Source organism: Benincasa hispida, chromosome 12 (genome assembly GCF_009727055.1).
Source record: "Benincasa hispida cultivar B227 chromosome 12, ASM972705v1, whole genome shotgun sequence".
NCBI lineage: Eukaryota > Viridiplantae > Streptophyta > Magnoliopsida > Cucurbitales > Cucurbitaceae > Benincasa > Benincasa hispida.
Window position 1 is genome coordinate 51,155,166 of NC_052360.1, and position 22,529 is coordinate 51,177,694.

Consider the following 22,529-nt stretch of genomic DNA (forward strand, 5'->3'; position numbering starts at 1 on the left):
ACCAAAATGAATTCGAAAGCTTGGAGACGTTACTAAATAAAACATTGAAAGCTGTTAAGACAATTTAAAGCGTCTAAGGAGCCTACGTGGTTTATTTTGCCCTTAAAGAAATGAAAAATTATGGGAAGACACTCAATGTTTATAATACTTTGTACTTTGTGCCTGCTTATTCAGGTTTATTGTTTTGAGATATACAAGTTTGGGTCAGAAAATATTTATTATTTTAAGGATGAGATGAGAAGTAATAAGTGGAATGGATTTAACTAAGAAGTAATGTTATAGTGGAGTTATAGAGAAGACAGTATATCACCAGCTTTTAATATGCAAGAGTTTCATGTAAATGATTCGGTACGAATAAGATTGTCCATGCCAGGAATTTGATGAATTCAATTTGGAGAAAAAGATAGATATATCGTGAACAACAGCAATCTATTAAACATATGAAATATCATCCCTTCTTTGTGGAATGCGAGTTATATCAAATAGAGAGCCAGTTAAACTTATCTAAAAGTCATACAAGTTCATTCTAATAGTAGGATGTTGATAGAAGATTAGTTATTAGAGTAGTATGCTGTGTCGAAAAAAAAATCGGTGTTGAATTCTTATAATACGATTTACAAGTTCCAATGGAGAAAATGAAAAAAGCAATGAAGGAAGGAAATTGAGAATGAAATGTCTTTAATGGTCAAGAAAGAGATACCATGAACTTATTCGAGGATTTAATGACCGAAGCACGAATTATATAATAACCCTGGCCGGTGTTGCGGCCAGTTCATTTCGTTCCTTAAACTTTTTAGTGAATTGTGATTGCAATATAACAAAGTTATCGAACAACGTGGTATAGTTTAACAAATCGTTTGACATGTTGCTTGGAATTGTTAAAAGCAGCGTTTCCAGCTGGCACCTCTTATACCTACTTCCTTTTTATGAAGCCAAGCGAAAATTGCGTGATTTAGGCCTAGGTTATGAGTCTATTCATGCGTGCAAATATGATTGTATATTGTATTGGAAACAGTTTGCAGATTTTTGCAAACAATTGCCCTGTTTGTGGTGAGTCTCGGTACAAAGTTAATAATGGCAAGGGTAAAAAAATACCACATAAGGTATTGCGTCATTTTCATTGATACCGAGAATAAAAACGATTTGTTTGCATAAAAAAAAGGTACTTCTGACATGAGATGGCATAAAGATAAGCGAGTTGAAACGTATGATGTATTACGACATCCAGCTGATGCAGAGGGCGTGGAAAACATTTTTGATCGTGAATTCCCTCATTTCGCTTTAGATCCCTCGAAAATGTTCGTTTGGGATTAGCTTCAGATGGCTTCAATCATTTTGAAAAATATGAGCACTTCTCTTCTTATAGTATGTGGCCTGTGGTGATAATTCCTTATAATTTTCCCCCTTGGAAATGCATGAAGGAAACAAACTTCTTCATGTCTTTGCTCATACTTGGTCCAAAATCTCCTGGAAAGGAAATTGATGTTTACTTGCAACCGTTGATTGAAGAGCTGAAAGAGTTGTGGACAATTGGTGTGCGAACTTATGATTCTGTTGTTGGTGAGTTTTTCAACTATATGCTAACTTATTATGGACGATTAATGACTTCCCTGCGTACGGTGACTTATCTGAGTGGAGTACAAAAGGTTATCAAGCATGTCCAATATGAAAAGAAGATAACTCATCCTTCAGGATAAGAGGGAAAATATCATTTATGGGACATCGATGTTATCTTCCGGAGAATCATAGTTGGCGTCGAAGTAGACAACATGATGGAAAAATTGAATGTAGTCCTCCACCAATCGTAATGAATGGAGAAGAGATATTACAACAAATAAATACGCTAAACTTTTCTGTGCTTAGCAAACATCCATCGAAGCAAGACAAAAAAAGAAAGCGAATTCTAAAATGGACTAAAAAAAGTATTTTTTTTCCAACTTTTATATTGGTCCAGACTATTGTTACGACATAAATTTGATGTAATGCATATTGAAAAAAACATATGCGACAATTTGGTGGGCACATTGTTAAATATTGAAAAAAACAGATGTTATTTTCATTTTACTTCTTTTATGTATTTCTGAATATAATGGACAAGTGTTCTAGATGTTGTTCTCATTTTACTTTTTTTATGTATTTCTGAATATAATGGACAAGTGTTCTAGAGCTGGGACAACGTTTGGATATTGTAATTTTTTACTTGTTATAAAAAATGGACTTCATTTTCTTTTATGTGAATCTTTATTTGGTATAATATATTTCAAGGAATTTCAGATCAAATTTTAAAAAATTACAAACGATATATTAAATTTTATCCATATAGAAAATTGAATTGTTTATCAATATATGATCCCTTGATGCGGCGTCGGGAGTTAGGGGGGAACTCCGGACGCCTATGTGGCATCGAGAGTTAGAGGGAACTCCGGACGCCGTTTTCAGGCGTCGGGAGTTAGGGGGAACTCTAGACGCGGTGTAGCCCGTTGGGAGTTCCAAGAACTCCCGACGCCGTATACTAAGCGTCCAGAGTTCCCCCTAACTCCCGATGCCACATAGGTGTCCGAGTTCCCACTAACACCCGACGCCATTCAAAAGTTCTCCGGGAGATCCTTTCCCGACGGATTTCTCCCGACCAAACTCCCGACGACCTTTTATGAATCGGGAGATCCTCTCCCGATGAATTTTCCACACTCTCTCGATGATATATGGCGCCGGGAGAAGCCAGAATTCCTGTAGTGTTAAATAGTTTTGATCAATAGTGTTTAAATAAAAATGAGTTTTTTTAAAACGCTTTTTTCTTAAGAGAACGCAAACAGGCTCTAAATTTATATAGATTTATACTAGGAGTAATATTATTATTTAATTAGGGACTAAGAAAAAATCACCAGAACAAGATTAAGAAGACCTCCATCCTTGTCAACAAAAGAAAAATCTCTATTAATATATGCATCTGCGAGGCCTATATCAGCCCGTGTCATAATCTGTATACCAAAAGAAAATTCTCATTAAAGGTGGGAAGTTATTAACTATATTTTAAATTAAATAATATAAATTGAGGAATAATATCAACATCATTTATATATCATATTTTCATTCCTACTTTTATCAAATTAAACTAATTCAAATATATTTAAATATACATCAAACTGAAATTGGAATTTCATACCTTCCAATAAAATTGGGGGTTGTGGACTTTTAAAACAACATTTGGAAGGAATTTGTTATCCATTCCTTTAAATGTAAATATTGTACCACCTTCCTCCATTATACTGTATTATTATATAATAATTAAGCAAAGTTAGTTCTTGTCAACAAGAGGACAACACTATTGTAATTAATTCTCTTATTAAAGAACTAACAAACAAATTAAAATTGAAAAATTTTTAGGAATATAAAAAATGTCCAATTATTTACAAAAATAATAAAAAAAAAACACTTATAGACACTAGTGATAGAATTGTATCAGTTTCTATCACTATAATATCAATGATTAATTTTATCAGGTTTTATCACTGATAGATACTGATAGACTTCTATAAATCTCTATTTATAGACTTGTATCAATTTCTATGACTTGTATCAATTTCTATCACTGATAGATATTGATAGACTTCTATCGGCGTTTATTAGTGATAGACTCGTATTAGTTTCTGTCACTGATAGTATCAAGGATAGACTTTTATCAGTTTTTATCGCTAATAGACAATGATACACATCTATCCGTCTCTATAAAAAAAGATTAAATTTTGCTATTCTTGTGTAAATAATTTACCTTATTTTTCTACTTTTGAAAATCTCCCATTAAAATATTTTTTTCAACGATATTATTAGACGAATAATATTTAAGTGCATAAAAAAATATATGATTATTGCATGATATCATATATTAAACTTACCTTAATGATCCGATGGATATATATCGTGCAAAAAATCTAGTGACTAGATAACGGGCTCCAATTTCTACGAGAGAAAGTACCATATGATTTGGATTTTGAGTCAAAAGAGTACAACTTTTTCCTAATATTTTTTGTGCTACCATGGTGCTAGCCTGCAAATATAATGTTTATGTTACATTACATTACAAAACTTAATTTAAATATTACATAAAAAAAATTATCACATGACACCATGTGATTAGATTACTGGTCAGACTAGACTAGCAACCAATAATTATTGTTTGGCCATAAAATTCATCGTTCATTACCTTTAACTCATCTTCATGGGAGCCACGACCTAAAGAAAAAGCATAACCATCATTTCTAGAATAAGACTTCAAAGGATTTGAAGGTATGACATACATGTATATATAATTAATAATGATAATAATGAAGAAAATGAAGATGAAGATGAAGATGAATGAATTTTGAAGCAAAAAATCTCACCTAAATATGCTCCACAAAACCAAATTTGTCTCTTCCCTTGAATGCTATCAAGCTCATTTAAGGCTTTTGATGCACTAAGAGATGGAATTGGATGGCCAATTGAGGACTTATACAAGACATGTTTGGGCTCTTGGTCTGGATTAATTGGTTTTACAAAAAAAAGGACTCCTTTGTCCAAGATTCTAGTTAAATCCAAAAAGTCAAAATAAAATTGAGCATAAATTAGAGAGAATAAATATCTGTGATATACCTGTTAGGTTGATTATCAAAGATTTCAAAGGTGCGAAACTTCGAGAGGATAATAACCTGAAGTACATTGAACCAATATGTCAAATCACACGCTTTATTCATTTATATTATTTTCCAAGAAAGTGTCCATGCACTCCATGCATCTAGGTTTTCAGGCATGAAATTTGTGTCATGAATGAAGAAAATATCACTGCCAATATAAGAAAAAAAAAATTGTTAACCATAAAGAGAAAAAGAAAACAGAGCAAAGAAAATATTTAACCGATGTTTCAAAGAGACCAAAAGATTCATATTTCATTAACCATTTTTGGTATCCATATTAAAGACTAAAATTTGGTCAAAATCCTTGAAGCATGTTTTTAAATTAGTAAGGCCTCGTTTATTCACAGGTTTTTCTTATAAATTTTGGTAGACATTTAATATCTTATTTGTTTACATAATCTTTACTTTTTTAAATCAGAATATTATTATCTAGTGAACTTTTAAAACCCATCTAACATGGATTTTTAATATCCTACAAAAATGTTGCTTTTTTATGTCTGGGAGATGATATAGCTTAATTAATTAATAATTTAATATCAGTTTCATTACTATTAATTTTTTAATTATTAAATATAAATATATTATTTAGACTTAATAAATTTCAACTAATATTCTTTACCATTAATATTTTATGCTATCTTAACTATTTAATTATCAATATTCTAATTAATTTATTTTCTAATTTAATAAATTTTAATAATTATGTTTAATTAAAAAGTATTTATTTAGTTTTTATTTTATTGATTAAATAATTAATTAACACAACAATAGATTAATTAATGTTAAATTTAATTCAACTCTTGTATTTAATTAAATAATTATTTACTCTTAGTTACTATATACAAATTATTGAATGAAACAAAAATATTTAATTTCCGAACAATAATTATCTTGTACATCCAAATGCAGACATTAATTATAACACATTTAAAACTCAGACATTCAAATCCCAAATATTTAATATATATACCCATGAAATAACATCTGCAATCCAAATGGCTTCTAAAGGACGTGTTTGGATTGCCTAAAAAGAAAAAAAATATTAAAAGAACCTATTTTTATTTAAACCATTTTTATAAAAACTATTTAAAATGTACTTTGAAAGTTTTCTAAAAGTTATTTTGAGTGGTTGTCATACATTTTAATTTTTTTCAAAATGACTTATTTTCAAAATTAAACACGTCAAAAGTTAAACTAAACATATCTTAAAACTCAACTTTTAATGATATGAAAATCACATTTAAGAAAGTAAAAATAATCAACTTTAAATTGACTTCTAAATAATTGAAGTTATTTGTAAATTCGATAAAAGTCATTGTAACCATTTTAAAATTACTTTTCAAACATGACAGCAGCAATTATGATAATTTTTTTTTCTATCATTTCAATATGGAAATAATGTGGGAAGTAGCTAGGACAAGCACTATCCTCTAAAGAAACTTACACATAATACTAATTAGATAAACATGGTTCTATCTCATAGTCAATTGGATTTGGATGTATTTTGTTTAACTTTTCAAGTGTTTAATTTTAAAAATAAGTCATTTTGAAGAAAATTTAAGTGTTTGACAACCATTCAAAAAAGATATTGAAATAATTTAAAGTGTATTTTAAACGATTTTTAATAAAAGAGTTTAAATCAAAATGACTCTTTTGAAAAAAAAAAAAAAAATCTAGAAAATTCAAACAGACCCTTAGAGACTAAACACAATGGTATTAAAATGAGCAACATTTTTAGGACTAGTAATTAAATGAATGCAACATTTCTAATAGCAAAATCTATCAGTGATAAACTTTATTGTCGATAGACTCCTCTTAGTAATATAGTCTATCAACGATAGATTCCGAGAGTTGGATTTAAATTTTGTTATATGTACATATTCTTTTCATTGTTATATTTGAAACTATTCCTACCTAGTATGGTATAAAGACTCGGCCACCAAAAAAAAAAAAAATTATCTTAACTTGTTTTACCCTCTTTAGCTCTATCCATAAAAGTGTACCAAAAGTGACACCATCTTGAACGGATATGTTCGAGATTTCACATTAAAGAATTGGAAAGAGTTTATGATCTTTATAATATACGTGAGTTACTCCTCTCATCGCCAATTAGTTTTAAGATGGGAACAAATGATGTGTAATATAGGATTAGAGTCCATGAAATCCAAACTAATGTTGAATAAAAAACAAATTAATTAGGATCCAAAGAATTAGAGATAGAAAATGTACCTATAAACGTATTGGAAAGCTCCAAGTACTCTTGCTTCTTCGGGTGTTGCTTGATTTCCTAATATTCTTAAAGCATCAGGGGCATCAGTTGCTATCACACATTGATCAAATATTTCTTCAAAATGGAGTCCGTAGCTTACAATGCATCCTGATAAAACGTTATATTAAATGTTTAATTTTTTTTCTATAATGTTAATTACAAGTTATTAAAACTCATTGAATCAATGCAATTTTAATTACTCACACCTTCTTTGGTAGTTGAGATGGAATTAATTTTAGAGCAAGTTCTTATTTGACATCCTTCACTCTCAAGCGTTTTCTGTAACTGACGTTTTAAACATCAATAATTGTATAATTAATAGGGAATATCAAAAAATACATAAACATTTTATAAGGGTTCGAACTCAACATCAATCACCAATTTATTGAAAGTTTTTTCCCCTTTTTTGACAATACATGTACGGTTGTAGAGAAATCGAACATCTAACTTTGAAATCGATAAATAAACTTCACGTCAGGATGACTATGCTCATTTTGGAGATTGACCGAAAAACTTAAGTTAATGGATTAAATGAAAATTTCAATATTAATATCAATCCTCTAACAATGATTTCAAGGATCACCTTCTTCAGATAAGAATCTGAACTCCATTTGACAGTAAGCCATTGTGGATGACCAAAAAACTATAAAGGAAAATAAGCAAATTATGAAAGAAATAATATTTAAAATCTCAGATATGGAAAAAAAGTGATGTGAAAAACACCTGAAGCAGATAATGATCCTGAAGATATGAAAAAACAGAGACAGCTGAAAAGTTGAAAACTTTTTCGATGGGGATCGACCAAATGGAACCACACATTGGAAACTGCAGAAATATAATCCCATTAAATCATCCCATCAATCTTAAAAGCTTAAAATGTTGAGTATCGATAAATTTAATTATATAAATAATATACCATTTTCCTCTCACTCGTAGATTTATTAATTGAAAATTTTTAGAGAAGAAATGATATTAGAGATGTTCTAAACAGAATATTTCTTATTCTAATACCATATTAAATCACTACTAAACTCAAGATGTCGAGTAAAAATCATCATTATCCAAAGAATTAAAATAATAAGGAGAAAAGAAAATGGTAAGGGAAAATCTCACAAGGTAAGCAGTTTGGAATACTTCAGAATAGTCCCTTGACTTGAGAAATTGTCCCAACGTTTCATTTTGATCCATTTCTGGATTATTTTTCATAGCTTCAAGATAACTGTATACCAAAAAGAACCACGAATATTGGTTATTTAGTTAGTTTAAAATGTCTACTTCTTCTTCCTTTTTTTATTTTTAATATTCGTTAGTTTAAAATACTCGTTAGAGATACATTGGGACAATGTATCGTTTTATGTTGGGAGTGGTGGTTTTATATGCATGTCTAAAAAATCCTTGAACACCTGAGCTCGGACTTTGTGGTTGAGCTACTGAGATGATTTTTATGATGTATGTATTGTGATAATAACTTTCAATGATAGGTTTTAGATAACTTCCTATTTGCTCTGTTTATGATTCACAAAATTTATGCATGATTTTGGGCCAAATTTATTTATTTTTATTCCCTTGCATATTTTGAGCACATAGCAGTCTTATTTGTGGATTTGAATTCTTAGGATTGGGTTATTTGGTCCATATGCTTATTGTCATCTCGAAAGGTCTAGGTGATAGGTGATATGTAACTAGAACTCAACTTAGTAATGCATGCTTAGGTTTTTGCCAAACTTTAATTTTGGAAAGTAAAAGCCTGTTATATGCTAAATAAAAGGCAAGCATGTTGTAGAGTAAGAGTAAGTTTGTATGATATTTTTGGAGGTTACTCCTCTTTCTTAGGGGTGTGATTAATAGGAGTGGCTAAGCGCACACACACGCATAGGGGATAAAGAGTTAGTTTTAAATTTCTTCATTTAGCGCACGCATTTGAATGACCCTATCTTTGTGAAGAGTTTGTTATCTTTAGCCTTGAGATTCGAGTCACTCATTTTCATCACATGATTCATGTCTAGATTTTGTTTTAGCTTGCTCGGGAGGAGCAAGAATTAAGTTCGGGGTGTTTGATACCTCTCAAAAAGAGTTATAATTCCTAGCTTAATTTAGGCTCATTAATGAATTTTTAATGTTAATTATCCTATTCTGTAGGTATTGAGCTTTGAAGAGGTAAAACTAAGCATTTGGAGAAAAACGGTGTTAATTTGAAGCAATTTGGAGGTGTTTTGAGCATCCAAACATCAAAAGAGGAGAAATTACCAGAATGCCTCTAATCGGAGCATCGCAACCCTCGCTCAACGCTCTAACAAAACACTGTAAGGCAGTAAGCTCGTATACAGGGCAGCGTCGTAATGCTACTTTAGCGTTGCAACACTGCGTAGATTAACAGAACTCTAACGCATCTGTGCATGCGCACCTGTGGAAAGCTAGCATCAAAGTAATGTTGCAACGCCATTACAACACTTGAGGGCTAGATCACAAGAGCATTGCAATGCTCCTACTAGTATTGCAACGTTGTGCCTATTGTATAAAAGTATTCTTTCGGAATTAGGTAAAATAGGAGGATGCAAAATTTGATGGAGGTCGAGGAGTGGCTGCTAGTTCTTCCTCCTCCTTTATCTTTTTTGTATATTTAGGTTATATTTTTATTTTCTTTTGGATTGTAAACGATGGATTGAATATTCCTCTTCAATTTATCTATGGATAACTCGAGGTAACGATTTTCTATCTAGTTTTTGGAGTTTTAATTCTTTGTTAATTTCTTGAGAATTATGTGTTCTTGAATAAATTATATGTTGAACTTGTGTCTTCTTCGAATCCATTATAATTTCTAAAAGCATGATTGTGAGGTTGATTGTTCATGCATAATCGTACATGGCTAATCGATTTTTAGTTAGTCATGTTCTTACCTGACTGTCTAGCTAAAAATCAATTAAGTAGCATGAATTAATTGTGAATTTGATGGCTATTCCTAGGATGCATGAATTTCTAGGTTCGAAGATAAAATTGATTAATTGAACATGACTTTCCTGACAATTAATTAACACAATTGAATCCTAAATTATAATGCATGTGTTTTTAGTTCTATATGGCCGCTATCGAACCTAGTAGAATTTAGAAGCATGCAGATTAGTTACGATATGACCTTTTCGACCTTAATTAATAATTAGGACGCTTTCTCGATTAGATTCTTGCTAGTTGTCCGCCTTTGTAGAGGTTAGTTAGATCACATCGAGCAAGTAGTTGTGCATACATGAATCAGTTGCATGTTCAAGTTTTAGAAATCAATGATAGAAATTGTATTGAATGATTCTAGAATCTAGATAGATCAATCCTAATTTACATTTATCCCATGCATTTTAATTTCTTGCATATTTCCATTTTATCCACAACGAAAATCCCATTTTTACAACTTTTCATAGTCAAAATTTGCTTAAGAGAAGATTAAATTTTGGGATCTTTGTAGTTCGAATCCGTACTTGTCGCTTATGCTACTTGTTAGTATAAGAAGTAGGTTTCGATGATTTACAAATATTTTGTTTTTGTTTTGGTTTGGAGTCGAATTAACGACATCGATTTCTGAGTTGCGAACAGTGGGATTTTGCAGATTTTGTGGTTTGCTTTTTTCTTTCCTTGCAAAGATGATTTATTCTTTCCTTAAAGATCTCCTCAAAGTTACCCATATATATATTTTGTATTGTTCAACTTTTCGGTTGGCTATGTTGAATATTTTGAGCCATTAGTTTATGTTTATACCGAAAACATAAGTGTGTCAATCCATGAGATTTTGTAGCTTTTGACATTGTCGATTATTCTTAATCTTATTGACACGTTTTACTGTATTTTGAGAAGGAATTCTCATACTTGGGGGGCTTAATTTTTTTTCCAAGTGAAGTGGCCTTCATTTGAAGGTGGAAAGATAGTTCTTTGTGAGAGAGAGTCTTACACTTAATGGATAGTTTAAAGTTCATTAAGGGGAGTCTCACACTTAGGGGAAACCTAAAAGATCATTCACTAATATTTTCACACTTAGGAAAAGTCTAAGTTTCATTGAGAGGGTCTCATACTTAATTAGGGGAGCCTAAGTGATCATTCAGGAGGATAAACTATTTGTGTGTCGGTATAATTACCATTTATTTATAGATAAACACAAAATTGTAATTTTTTGACTTTATAGAAGAAATTATCTTTCCTTGGCATACTACCTCCCAGATGTAGATGATATTGCACCAAACTAAGTTACCAAACTATGTGTTTTATTCGTGCTTTAAGATGTTCTTGGAATTACTGTAACATTGTGCATAACAAATTTTGTTGTGTGTTAGTAACATTTATTTCAATTGGTAGCAAAACAGGTTGCCTACTTTTGGTGATTCGATCTGTATTCCTTCAAATGGAATGAATCATAGTAGGTGGATCTACCATGTGTCCCCCAGCACTAGATGGAACAAACTATGTTTACTGGAAAGCCCGTATGATTTGTAACATCTTGAATTTTTCAGATAATTTTTATTAAATTATCTTAAAATATTTGGGCATTATTTTGGATAAATTGGGTCTAAAAATTTAATTTGGAGGCAATATAGTTAATTTAAAATATATTTTTAAGGAATTGGAATTTTAATTGAATTTAAGAAAAAAATGGATTAATTTTCTTGGGGAAAATTGTGGATTTAATTTTCTAGGGAAAAATATATATATAAAAATGGAACAGAATTAGGATTTTGGAAATTGAAAGAAAATTGAAATTTAGGAGAGAAAAAGAAATTAGAATTTAAGGGAGAAATGAAAGATTTATATATACATATATTGTCGCTGTCGTTGTTCATGAACGCCACGCCACTGGATCTCCCGCCAGTCACCGCCTACAATTGCTTTAGCCGCGTCAGCATTTCGACTGTCGTGCTGCTAGGACCCACAACCAGCCGACCACCGCAACGCCACCTCACCTCCTTTCGTCCAAACATCATCGACCGGCGCTGTCGGCCACACCTCTATTTTCTTCGTTAGAGTTGTGTTTTCGGGTAAGATTTCAATTATTTTGGATGTTTGAGGGTTTCTTGTGATTCGTCCCGAATACGCACTATATTTTGGCCTAGCATATGATTTACCTTTGTTTGGAGGTCGATTTGGAGTTTTTGGAAGGGATTGAGAGGTTGTCCACCGGTGTCAAGGTGCGTTTTTTTTTTTTTTTTTGCGATTTTTTTTGTTGGATTTTTAGATTGAAAATTGAGGTAGTTTTGGATCAAACAACTATTGGATAAGTAATGTTGGTAATTTTGGAATGATTAAATGTTTGGAATTGGGCTTAAAGATTAAAATTGATTTCTGATTGGTATTTTAGTATCTAATTCTAAATTTGTGGAAAGCTAGAAAGGAGAATGATTTGCTTGAATAAATTTTTTGGCTTGACTTCTAGGTAAGTGATTTTCTACTGAAACTTCCTTGAGTTGGGCACTCAAATTAGATGATAATGTTGTGAAAACATTAACTAAATGGTACCATAAAAACATGTAATTGACGGATGGAGTGATTTACTAAGCTATGTAATTTTCAAAAGCATTATGAGTATGTGGAAAGCCATGGACTAGGGCTTTACGTTTTAGTCTCATTGACTGTTGTGTGCATTCTAATTAAGCTAATGGGTGGTTGTTAACTCACCTATCGGACTATGTACATCTTATGTCAGTGAACCTTCGGGTTCACCACTTATGATCGTTTCAATGTCCTTCTGGGATCACCACTATTGCTATGATTTATGTTCCTACGGGATCACATTTATGTCTGAATTGATGTTCTTACAGAACCACTACCTATGTCATGCCATGCTATGCTATGTTATATACATTATGCCAATGTTAAGTCGGGTTTAACAAATCACCCACATGGCCCTAGTAAGAGGTCACTCACTGAGAATTTTTATACTCAGCCTTTCTTATTTTATATTTTCCAAGTAAGAACAAAAACATAATAGCGAGTGACGAGAGGGACCTGTAATCGTGCTATATGGGACAAGAGATAGACTGCTTCCTTTCAGTTTATATTTTCAAGTTATTTAAATGTTTCAATTTAGAACTTGATGTCAGATTATAGATCTTATCTTTTTTAATGTTGATTTTTCTTAGTGTTTTTAGGGGTCCTGGACAAAGTTTTTTGCTTATTTATTAATTTTATAGTTTATTTTTGCAAAACTATCTTTATTATTTAATGAATTTTATTTTTCCCCAATGTTTAAAATGTTTGGGTTTTAAATGTGTATTTATGAGTAACGACCCTTGGCAGAGTACTCGAAAGATCAGGTTTTGTTACATGACTACCTTCCTTAAATCCGTTGATAGAAAATCTTAGAAAGTAGTGGTTATTGGTTGGCCTCATCTAGATGTCACTAACCAAAATAGTGTTAAGGTACTTAGCTAAGCCTAAAGTCAAATAGACTGAACTTGAGGACAAAGCATCTATAAGAAATTTGAATGCCCTTAATGTTATCTTCAATGTTATTGCCAAAAATATCTTTCTTCTGAATAACACATTTGTTTCTACCAAGAAAGCTTGAGGCATTTTGGTTGTTGCTCATGAAGGAACCTCTAAAGTCAAGATGTCTAGATTTTAGTTGTTGACCACGAAGTTTACAAATTTGAAAATGCTTGAAGATGAAACAATTAACGAATTTAATGTCTGTTTACTTGATTGCTAATAAATCTTTTGTCTTGGGTGAGAAGATGTCAAAAGAGAACCTGGTTAAAAAAGTTCTCAAATCTTCCAAAAAAAAAAGTATGATATGGAAGTGACGACTATTGAAGAAGCTCAGGACATTGCAACAAAGAAGATTAATGAATTATTTGAGTCGTTGCTTAAGTTTGAGATGACTTGATGGAAAATCTGACAAAAGAAACAAAAGGGTTCCCCTTCAATTGTCTGTAAATGTTCAGTTTGAAGATAATCATAGAGAGTTTGAAGAAACTATTGTAGACTCAACCTCCTTACTAACCAAACAATTCAGTGAAGTTCTAAAGTGTTTTGAAATAGATATGGAAACCATGTGCCTCGGATGTTAAAGAAAATGGAGGCACATCCATGAAACTTTATGGATCTCAGAATCATAAGAAGGATGTTGACAACTCCAGCATCAGTGGTCAGAATAATGACAGTTTTTTTTTTTTTTTTTTCTTTTGTAGGAAATGTGAAGATTTTGATCACTATCAGTGTAAATGTGCCAATTTTCTTAAACAACAAAATAAAAGTTATGTTTTAACTTTATCTGATGAAGAATCTGAAGATAAAAGTGAATACGAAGAAGATGTCAGAGCTCTTGTCAACAACTTTACTGAGAAATTAATTTGTACTAAAGTAAAAAATAAAAAAAAATAAAAATTGAAGTGGCAGTAGTGCAAAAGAAGATATGCCTGAATCAATTGACAAGTCTTAGCATATGTTATATAAAAAATGGCTTGAAGAGATAAAATTCTAAGATGTTCAGAAAAAAAGAATTGAGACTTTTCTTGCTGAAAATCAAACTCATGACCATTGTCTCTGAGCTTAAATGGGAGTTGAACACGGCTAAGAGTGAAATTGAATCTGTGCATAAATCTGTAAAGATGTTGAACTTAAGAATGAATGATCTTGATATGATTTTGTCTCAAGGTAAGAATTTAGTGATCTAACAAGTCTTGGATACTCCGGAACGATAAAAGAGTTGATCAACCTATTTATAAGAGAAAAGAAAACATTACAGTTGGGTGTGGTTAAAATCAGATGTTAGAACTTTTGTCCTCAACATCTGCATAGGCATCATGTCAGAAGTCTGTAAAACATGCCAAGAGGATGTCTGTTTGTTATCACTATGGTAAAAAAAAAGCTCACTCTAGATCTTATTATTTTAAATTGCATGGTGTTTATAATCTTAATCATCTTTTACTAATGTTAAAAAAGGCTATGTTCAAAAGCCTTTAACCCTTAAGTTGAAAAACGAGTGGTACTTACATCTGTTTGATCCTTCACAAAAGATTATTGGTCATTTGATAGTGGAAGTTCCAAACACATGACTAGAGAAAAAGAATTACATCAATGATCTCAATTTGTGGCATTTGACCAAGTGTCTTTTGGTGATGGCACAATTGGAAAGATCATTGGGAAAAAATTGCATATATGATCTCCCACCACTTGAAGTTGATTGCTTGTTGAAGGGCTTACTTCTAATCTTATCAACATAACTTAATTGTATGACTAGGGTTTGGATGTTAGCTTCTCTAAAGACAAATGTCTTGTCATAGATGATGTCAAAGCTCTCATTGCGACAGATACGTGATCTTCTAATAATTATTATTTTTGGATTCCTAATATTGTTAATCATGTTCGTAACATCCCTAAGCACAATGAAGTCGTGCTTTTACATAAGAGACTTGGTCAAGTTAATCTTTGTTGAATCAAGGAAGTTGTTTCAGAAGAAGCTCTATTGGGGATACCACATCTTTTGTCTAAAGATGGAGTTTGTGTGGTGATTGTCAGCAAATTGAAGATGCTCACAAGAAACTTTCTCAACTTACCACTTATCGTGTTCTCAAATTTCTCCATGTTGACCTACTGGATCCTATGATGATTAAAATTCTTGGAGGGAACAAATATAAGTCCATGTGTGTGTTAATGATCTCTCTCAATATACTTGGGATCCGCCTGTTAGGAACAAGTCAAGTACTTTTACAGTTTGCAAAAGGCAAAGATAGAAAGTTGTTCCAATAAGGAGTGATCATGAAAAAGAATTTTCAGAATTACTATTTGATGATTTATTCTTTTATTAAAGATCTCAAAGTTACCCATGTACATATTGTGTTTTGTTTAATTTTAAGGTTGGCCATTTTGAAGATTTTGAATCGTTGTCTTGTGTATGTGTCGAAAACACAAGCATGTCAATCCATGAGATTGTGAACCTTTTGCCATTATCGATCTTTAGTGATTCTCTAAATCTAATTGCTTCGTTCTACTATATTTTGAGAAGGGATTCTCATACTTAGGGAGAGCCTAAGTTTTTTCAACTGAAGAAGTCTTCATTTGAAGGTGGAAGATAAAATTTCTTGGTGAGAGAGAGACACTTAGGGAGAGTGTAAATGATCATTCATGAGGTTAAGCTATTTGTGTGTAATTGCCATTTGTTTACAGATAAGTACAACATTGTAATCGTTTGACTTTCTATCAGTGAAATTATCTTTCTTCAGTACATTGCCCCCTGACGTAGGTGGTATTGCACCGAATTGGATTACCAAACTCTATGTTCTATTCATGCTTTATTCTACTGTGTTTATCTCTGATGTTATTGGAATTGTTATAATATGGTGCATAACAAGTTTTGTTGTATGTTAGATAACCTTTGTTTTAAATTTAATTATAATTAATTTTATTTTTAAAGTTAATTAATAAAAATTAACACCAAGGATCAGAAGTAAATATTTGGAAAAAAAATAAAGAGTGTAAATCTTGAAATCTAGGCACGAAATGGAAACAAAACTCAAACCTTAATGGGTGAAAATGTAGTATTTTTAAACATAAATACCAAATAAAAATTAAACTGAAAACTCAAGAGTAAAAAATATAACATATTGAAATTAATTAAGAACTAAATAGAAGCTAGACTCAAGAACTAGTAATGAAAATGGTGTGTGTAACATTCTGAAATTATTTAATAACCAAATAAAAATCAGACTCAAAACTTATGGACCAAAAGTGTATTGTGTTTGCACATTCCTTGTGTGTGTGCATGCATGTGTGAGGTGCAATGAAAATATTGGTAATACATACTTGGTAACTTCATCTTTAAATTTGGTTATTTCTTGAATCATTTGCAAGAAAGATGGATAGAGAATATTCTTCTTTTGTGCAAAAAGACTTAGAACACCATTTCGAGTGCTCCATTCATAGCCTCTTCCTTTGTCTATGCTGACTGAAAATGACATATTTGATGCTTCCATTTCAACTCCTAAATTCTCTAAAAATTCCACTGTATTTGGATGTGTTACCTATATATTCAGTTTGTTTTTAAAAAATCATAATCCATCCAAATATTATTGAACATAACATACCCAAACATTTTAGAAAGAATGATGTAATATCTCTATGATCAATAATATACATGCCAAGGTAGGGATAAAAAGAACATATTCATATCCACAAAATTAGTAAGGCACGTTTGCAATCAGATTCTATTTTATGTTTTCAGTTTCGTGAATGAATTTTAGTGAATATTTGTTTTGTATATTTGTTTTTTAAATTGTTTTTAGAATTAGTGATTTGACAGTATAAATTTTGTAAACGACATAATTTTTTATGGATTTGTCATTGAATCTAGAGATTTTGGATTATTTAAAAATTTGAATCGTAGAATTATATTTTTCAAAAGAATATAAGCTCCCTTATCTCATTTGTTAAACTAAAATATATGTTTGATATAATATACCATAAATTATATGAAATTGTAAAATAATAGTTAAATAGAATTTAGAACATATAAAATCAAGGATTGGAATACCCTTCAAGGTCTCTGAAAACAAAATACCCATTAAGGATTGTAAACTAGATGGTTCAATATCAATACTAATTATCAATCTATATTTATGATATATTTTTAAATACACATAAAAAGTATAAAATTATGTTCTATTAGTTCAAAATCTAATATGAGTACTAATAATAAGATTTATAATTAAGTTTGAAAGTAAAGAAAAAATTTAAATATAAAAAAATGAATCCGAAGAGAAAATTCGATATCAATATTTTATAGGTTGTTTTCAAATATAGAAAAATTAACCAAAATATGGGAGATTTTTAAGAATAGAAAAATAAGGGAAACTATTTAAACAAAATAGCAAAATTTTAATCTTCTTTGATAGAGGCTGATAGAAGTATATCAATGTCTATCAGTGATAGAAACTGATAGAAGTCTATCATCGATAGATGTTAATAGAAGTTTATCAGTGTTTATTAGTATCTTTTTGCTATTTGTGTAAATAGTTTTACATTTTTCTATCAGTAAATTTTTTTTTCTAAAACATTTACAAATATAGCAAAATATCATTGTCTATCATTGATCACCGAGAGAAACTAGTAGATACGGATAGATGTCTATTAATGTCTATAATTGATAGACTGTGACATTTTAATATATTTAAAAATATTTTTAACAGTTTTTTCATTTAAAACAATTTTCCATATTTTATCAGTATATGTCTATTGATATATCGATAAAATTAAAATATCAATCTCAATATATTTTAATATTGAATTAAACGTATGTTAAATAAAAATATTAATTATACTTGAGAACCAATTTAAGAATACATCTGCCAACAATTTTTTAAATAAGCTATAATAATCTCAAATTAAGTCTAAAAGATGTGAGAAGAAGAGAAAAGAGATTATTACAGGATTGAAGACCATGAAGCCGAGGTCCAAATAAAAGCCATCGTAGTTTACAGTTTTATAATGGCCACCTAAATACTCTTCCTTCTCAAACAACACGACCTCTACTCCAGCTTTGGCTAGAACATAAGCCGAAACCAAACCGTTGATCCCTGCTCCGACCACCGCCACCTTCATCTTCGTCTACCCTTCGATATTAAACCGTTTCACTAATTGAGCTCGTCTCGAGAATTGAGAGGAAAATTAGTTATATTAGAGCATACATACAAACACCAGATGACTAAAAAAAAAAATTCTGAAGATGGTAAAGTTGCTGCTGAGGCTGAGTAGAGAGGAGGAATGACACAAAAATGGGATAATATGACAGAAGCTCACTTCCCTGATGGATTTTTATACACATACTGAATTATTTATAGTACCATATAAACTACTGTACGTCCTTCAACATTGATGGAAATAACAATTTAGGCACATTTCGTAGAATTCTGGTTTTTGTTTCTTGTTTTATGTTTATTGTTTTTATAACTATATTATAAGGGTGTTCGTAGATTGGGTTAAAGTATATTTTAGACCCAACCTAGTTGTTCGGGTTTTAAATTTTTCCAACCCGATTAACCTTTATTAAATAATGAACCCAACTCAATTCAACCATAAAAATATGGAGTTGGGTTTGTTTGAGTTATTTGAGTTATTTATTTAAATTATTATTCTAAAATAAGTAAAATGCTAATATGTAGAAATTTTATTTCATTATTTTCATATAATAAATTAAGATTAATAATTCAATTTCAAATTATTGTATAAAATTTTTCTTTTGAAACTGCTCAAAAATTATTTTTAGGAGTGGTTGGAGAATAAATTAATAAAAAAATTATGAAATAAAGTTGAATAAATTAATAATAAATTTGAATTATTGGTTTGAGTTATTTTAGGTGAACCATGAACAAACTCAAGTTATAAAATTTTTATTTGTTGAACCCAACCTTGATTAGATGGTTTTTCGAATCATCAGATTATTTTTAATACCCCTACTAAATCTGATGAAAATGTATGATAATTTTCTTTTGGAAAAAAAAAAAGTCACATAAACCGCTTTGATAACTGTATGTTATATTTGTAATAAAATTTCGATATACAATATAATCAAATATATATACAACCATTACAAAGAGTTTATAGTATTTCATATAATTTCAGCCTGAAGGTAAACTTAAAAATACAATAACAACAATATTAATGAATTTCATCCTTCAAATGCTAATCATATTTGATTTGTAATCAAACTTTTTACTCTAAAGCATTCCCTTTAAATTATGTTTACTTAATTAATGAGTTAGTTTAATTAAATTAGTTTGTAAATGGTAATTAAGACAAACTTTGTAAATTTTCAACGATACTAATTCAAAAAAGAGAAAGAATGAATTATTATTGTGGTGAGAACTTGTGGTAACATAAAAATATCTTAGTAGTTTATTTATTTAATAAAAACAAATTAAAATCCTAAAAATGAAGAGAAAATAATAATAGAGATTTGAATGTGAAAGAACAAAAAAAACTTGTTAAGTAAAAGAAAAAGAAAAAGGAAAGGGATTAAAAAAAAAAAAACAAAAAGGAAAAGGAGAGCTCGCAAAAAGAAAACAAATTTAAAAAATTAGAATAATTATCTTTTTGGTCCTTAGATTTTGGCTCTAATTTCTATTTGTTCTTTAAGTTTTAAAATGTTACACATTAAAATTAAGATGCTAAATACCAAATATCTATGATATTTATTGTAAACCTTAAACAAAGACAAATATCATAATAATTTTAAAAGAAAAATATTAAAAATTCAAAAATTAATCAATACAAAGAAATCAACTTTAAACAAAGAGAAATATATATATATATATATATTAATATAGTATATAAAAATTCGGGGGTTGGGTCAACCAGATTTTTTTTTAGCAAACTCACAACCCAACCCAACCCAATAAAAATAGAAAAATCCAATCCAACCTAACCAAAGAACAAAACTAACCCAACCCAACCCTTACATTTTGGGTTGGATAGTCCGAGTTGTTCAGGTTGTCGGGTTATTTGAACACCCCTACATTTAGTGCTTAAGTTTTTAGTTTTGTTTCAAAATAATCCATAAATTTCAAAATAACAATTTTATCCTTGATATTTCAGTTTCTTTTCAATTTGATCATTGAGTTTCAAGATTTTACATTTTTAACTTTAATTTTTCATTAAACACTCACTTTCAATTATTGACGTCAATTTCTATTAATTAATTATAAATAATTATGAAGTAAAATTTTAAATTTAATGCTTAAAGTGATAATAGTAAAACTTAATCCATCATAATTCTTTTGATAATTTGAATTTATTAATATAAATTACCTCTAAAGACGGAATGTAAATATTTAGTGAAAAGTTGACGTTGAAACATAGAAATTAAATTGAAATTAAAATAAAAACTTAAGAATTAAATATGTAACATTTCGAAACTTAGAGTTTAAATAAAAACTTAACTCAAAATTAGAGACGAAAAGAGTATGTTTTTCCCTAAAAAGTGGAAATGAGTAATTAAGTATTAAAAAGAAAGAGAAAGAGGAGATATGGGGAAAGAAAGAGGGAGAGATGGCAGGGGATACACCTAAGTAAAAAATTGGGAAAAAAACAAGGAAAAAGTAATTTTCATAGTTTGTCTCTTTTTAAAAGAAAGAAAATTTAGAAATGATTTACAAAGCATTGTATGTTTCATAAATAAATGAGAAGGGGGACCAAAAAAAATGAAACATCTTACCAAACGAGTCTAGTTCATGAACTTTTGTCATTGTAGTTTTGTAGCCAAGATCCAAATCAAAGCCATCAAAGTTTGGCCACCTAAATAATCTTCTTTCTCAAGCAATAGAATCTCAACTTCAACTTTAGCTAGAACATAAGTCGAAACCAAACCACTGATCCCCGCTCCGACCACCGCTACCTTCATCTTCCTTTCTAAACTTCTCATAAAGTTGAATTACATTCAATACAGATGAAAAAGCAAAATGAGAGATCAACCATTCAAATAATAAATACAAAATGAAAGCTTTGTTCTTAAGCTATATATTTGTGGTGCCTAAACTTTTATCCTTCAAAAAATATATATAATGGTGAATTTTGAAGATAGTTTTTTCTTGGTCTATTTGGTTTTAAAGTTTTGTTTAATCAAATTTCTGATATTTTAAATTTGTGTCTAATAAATTCTTGTCATTATTTAAATTTTTTTAAATATAGCTGAATATGTTTTGATATACATTTGAACTTTATGTCATCTTATATGATGGAATATTAAATTTTAATTTCATGTTTAATCTATGAATGGTTTAAAAAAATGAAAATTTAGGGATTAAACTTGTAATTTTAAAAATTTAGTAAATAGTCACAAACCTAAAAGATAAGTAATAATTCTTTTTTTAAAAAAAGTATGTCTATTTTTTTTTATTTTATTTTATTTTATTTTTATTATTATTTTTTTTTAGAGTTAATGGTAGCAAATGGTCATAAATATTCTGTCAATATTTTTCAATGAGAGTCATCTCCCTGTCAGAAAATTATTGAAACTCATAAATAAATTGAACGCCAAAATTTTGATCTCTAATCTTTTAGGCTCGTTTGGTTGAAACTCTCCTATATATTTTACTGATAATTGATACTTGAAAATAAGTTGTCTGGATATTTAAAAAAAAAAAAAAAAAAAAATTGCTATGAACCAAATCCCTTATATAAATAAAAATTTGTTTCATATATAAATTTTAATTAATTATTCTGTTATAATCAACCCGAACACAATTCAAATGGGTTAACTTAAAACATCGTATTTTTCACCAAAAGATAAAAGATTTCATGTATCGCGTCAAATGAAAAAAAAAAATAATAATAATAAATCAAGTTATTCAAATATTTTTAAAATAAAATGACTATGGTTTAATTTCTTTTATTTAGCTTATACATTTGAAATATATTTACGAGAATATTATAAAAATTAAATATTAAAAATTCTATTTATCATGAAAAATCAAATAAATAAAATAAAATGTTTAAATATAGTGTTATTTTCAAATATAAAAAAATGAACTAACTTATTTACAAATATAGCAAAATATCATTATCTATTAGTGATAAANTTCAAATATAAAAAAATGAACTAACTTATTTACAAATATAGCAAA

At 29.6% G+C, this 22,529-nt stretch overlaps 1 protein-coding gene and 1 pseudogene across 1 annotated transcript; both read right to left on the reverse strand.

Annotated features, from left to right (window-relative positions):
• The window catches only part of LOC120092651, an 11,762-nt pseudogene extending 7,278 nt beyond the window's left edge, over positions 1-4,484 (reverse strand).
• Positions 4,485-6,880: 2,396 nt separating this feature from the next.
• LOC120067536 (zeta-carotene desaturase-like) lies at positions 6,881-19,056 on the reverse strand. Its single transcript, XM_039019085.1, has 7 exons — positions 18,337-19,056; positions 16,717-16,934; positions 8,053-8,158; positions 7,663-7,764; positions 7,523-7,582; positions 7,146-7,218; positions 6,881-7,047 (listed from the first exon to the last, which is right to left on the reverse strand). Exons 1-7 carry the CDS (start codon positions 18,508-18,510, stop codon positions 6,881-6,883), a joined length of 900 nt encoding a protein of 299 aa, XP_038875013.1. The 5' UTR covers positions 18,511-19,056.
• Positions 19,057-22,529: the final 3,473 nt, after the last annotated feature.

What these genes read in the sequence shown, in the direction of transcription:
- LOC120067536 (XM_039019085.1), bottom strand. Translation starts at nt 18,510, where the DNA reads ATGAAGGTGGCGGTGGTCGGAGCAGGGATCAACGGTTTGGTTTCGGCT. An exon ending in AGGATCATTATCTGCTTCAG is followed by an intron (nt 7,583 to 7,662) that starts GTGTTTTTCACA and finishes TTTCCTTTATAG; the next exon opens with TTTTTTGGTCATCCACAATG. An exon ending in CAGATTCTTATCTGAAGAAG is followed by an intron (nt 7,219 to 7,522) that starts GTGATCCTTGAA and finishes CGTCAGTTACAG; the next exon opens with AAAACGCTTGAGAGTGAAGG.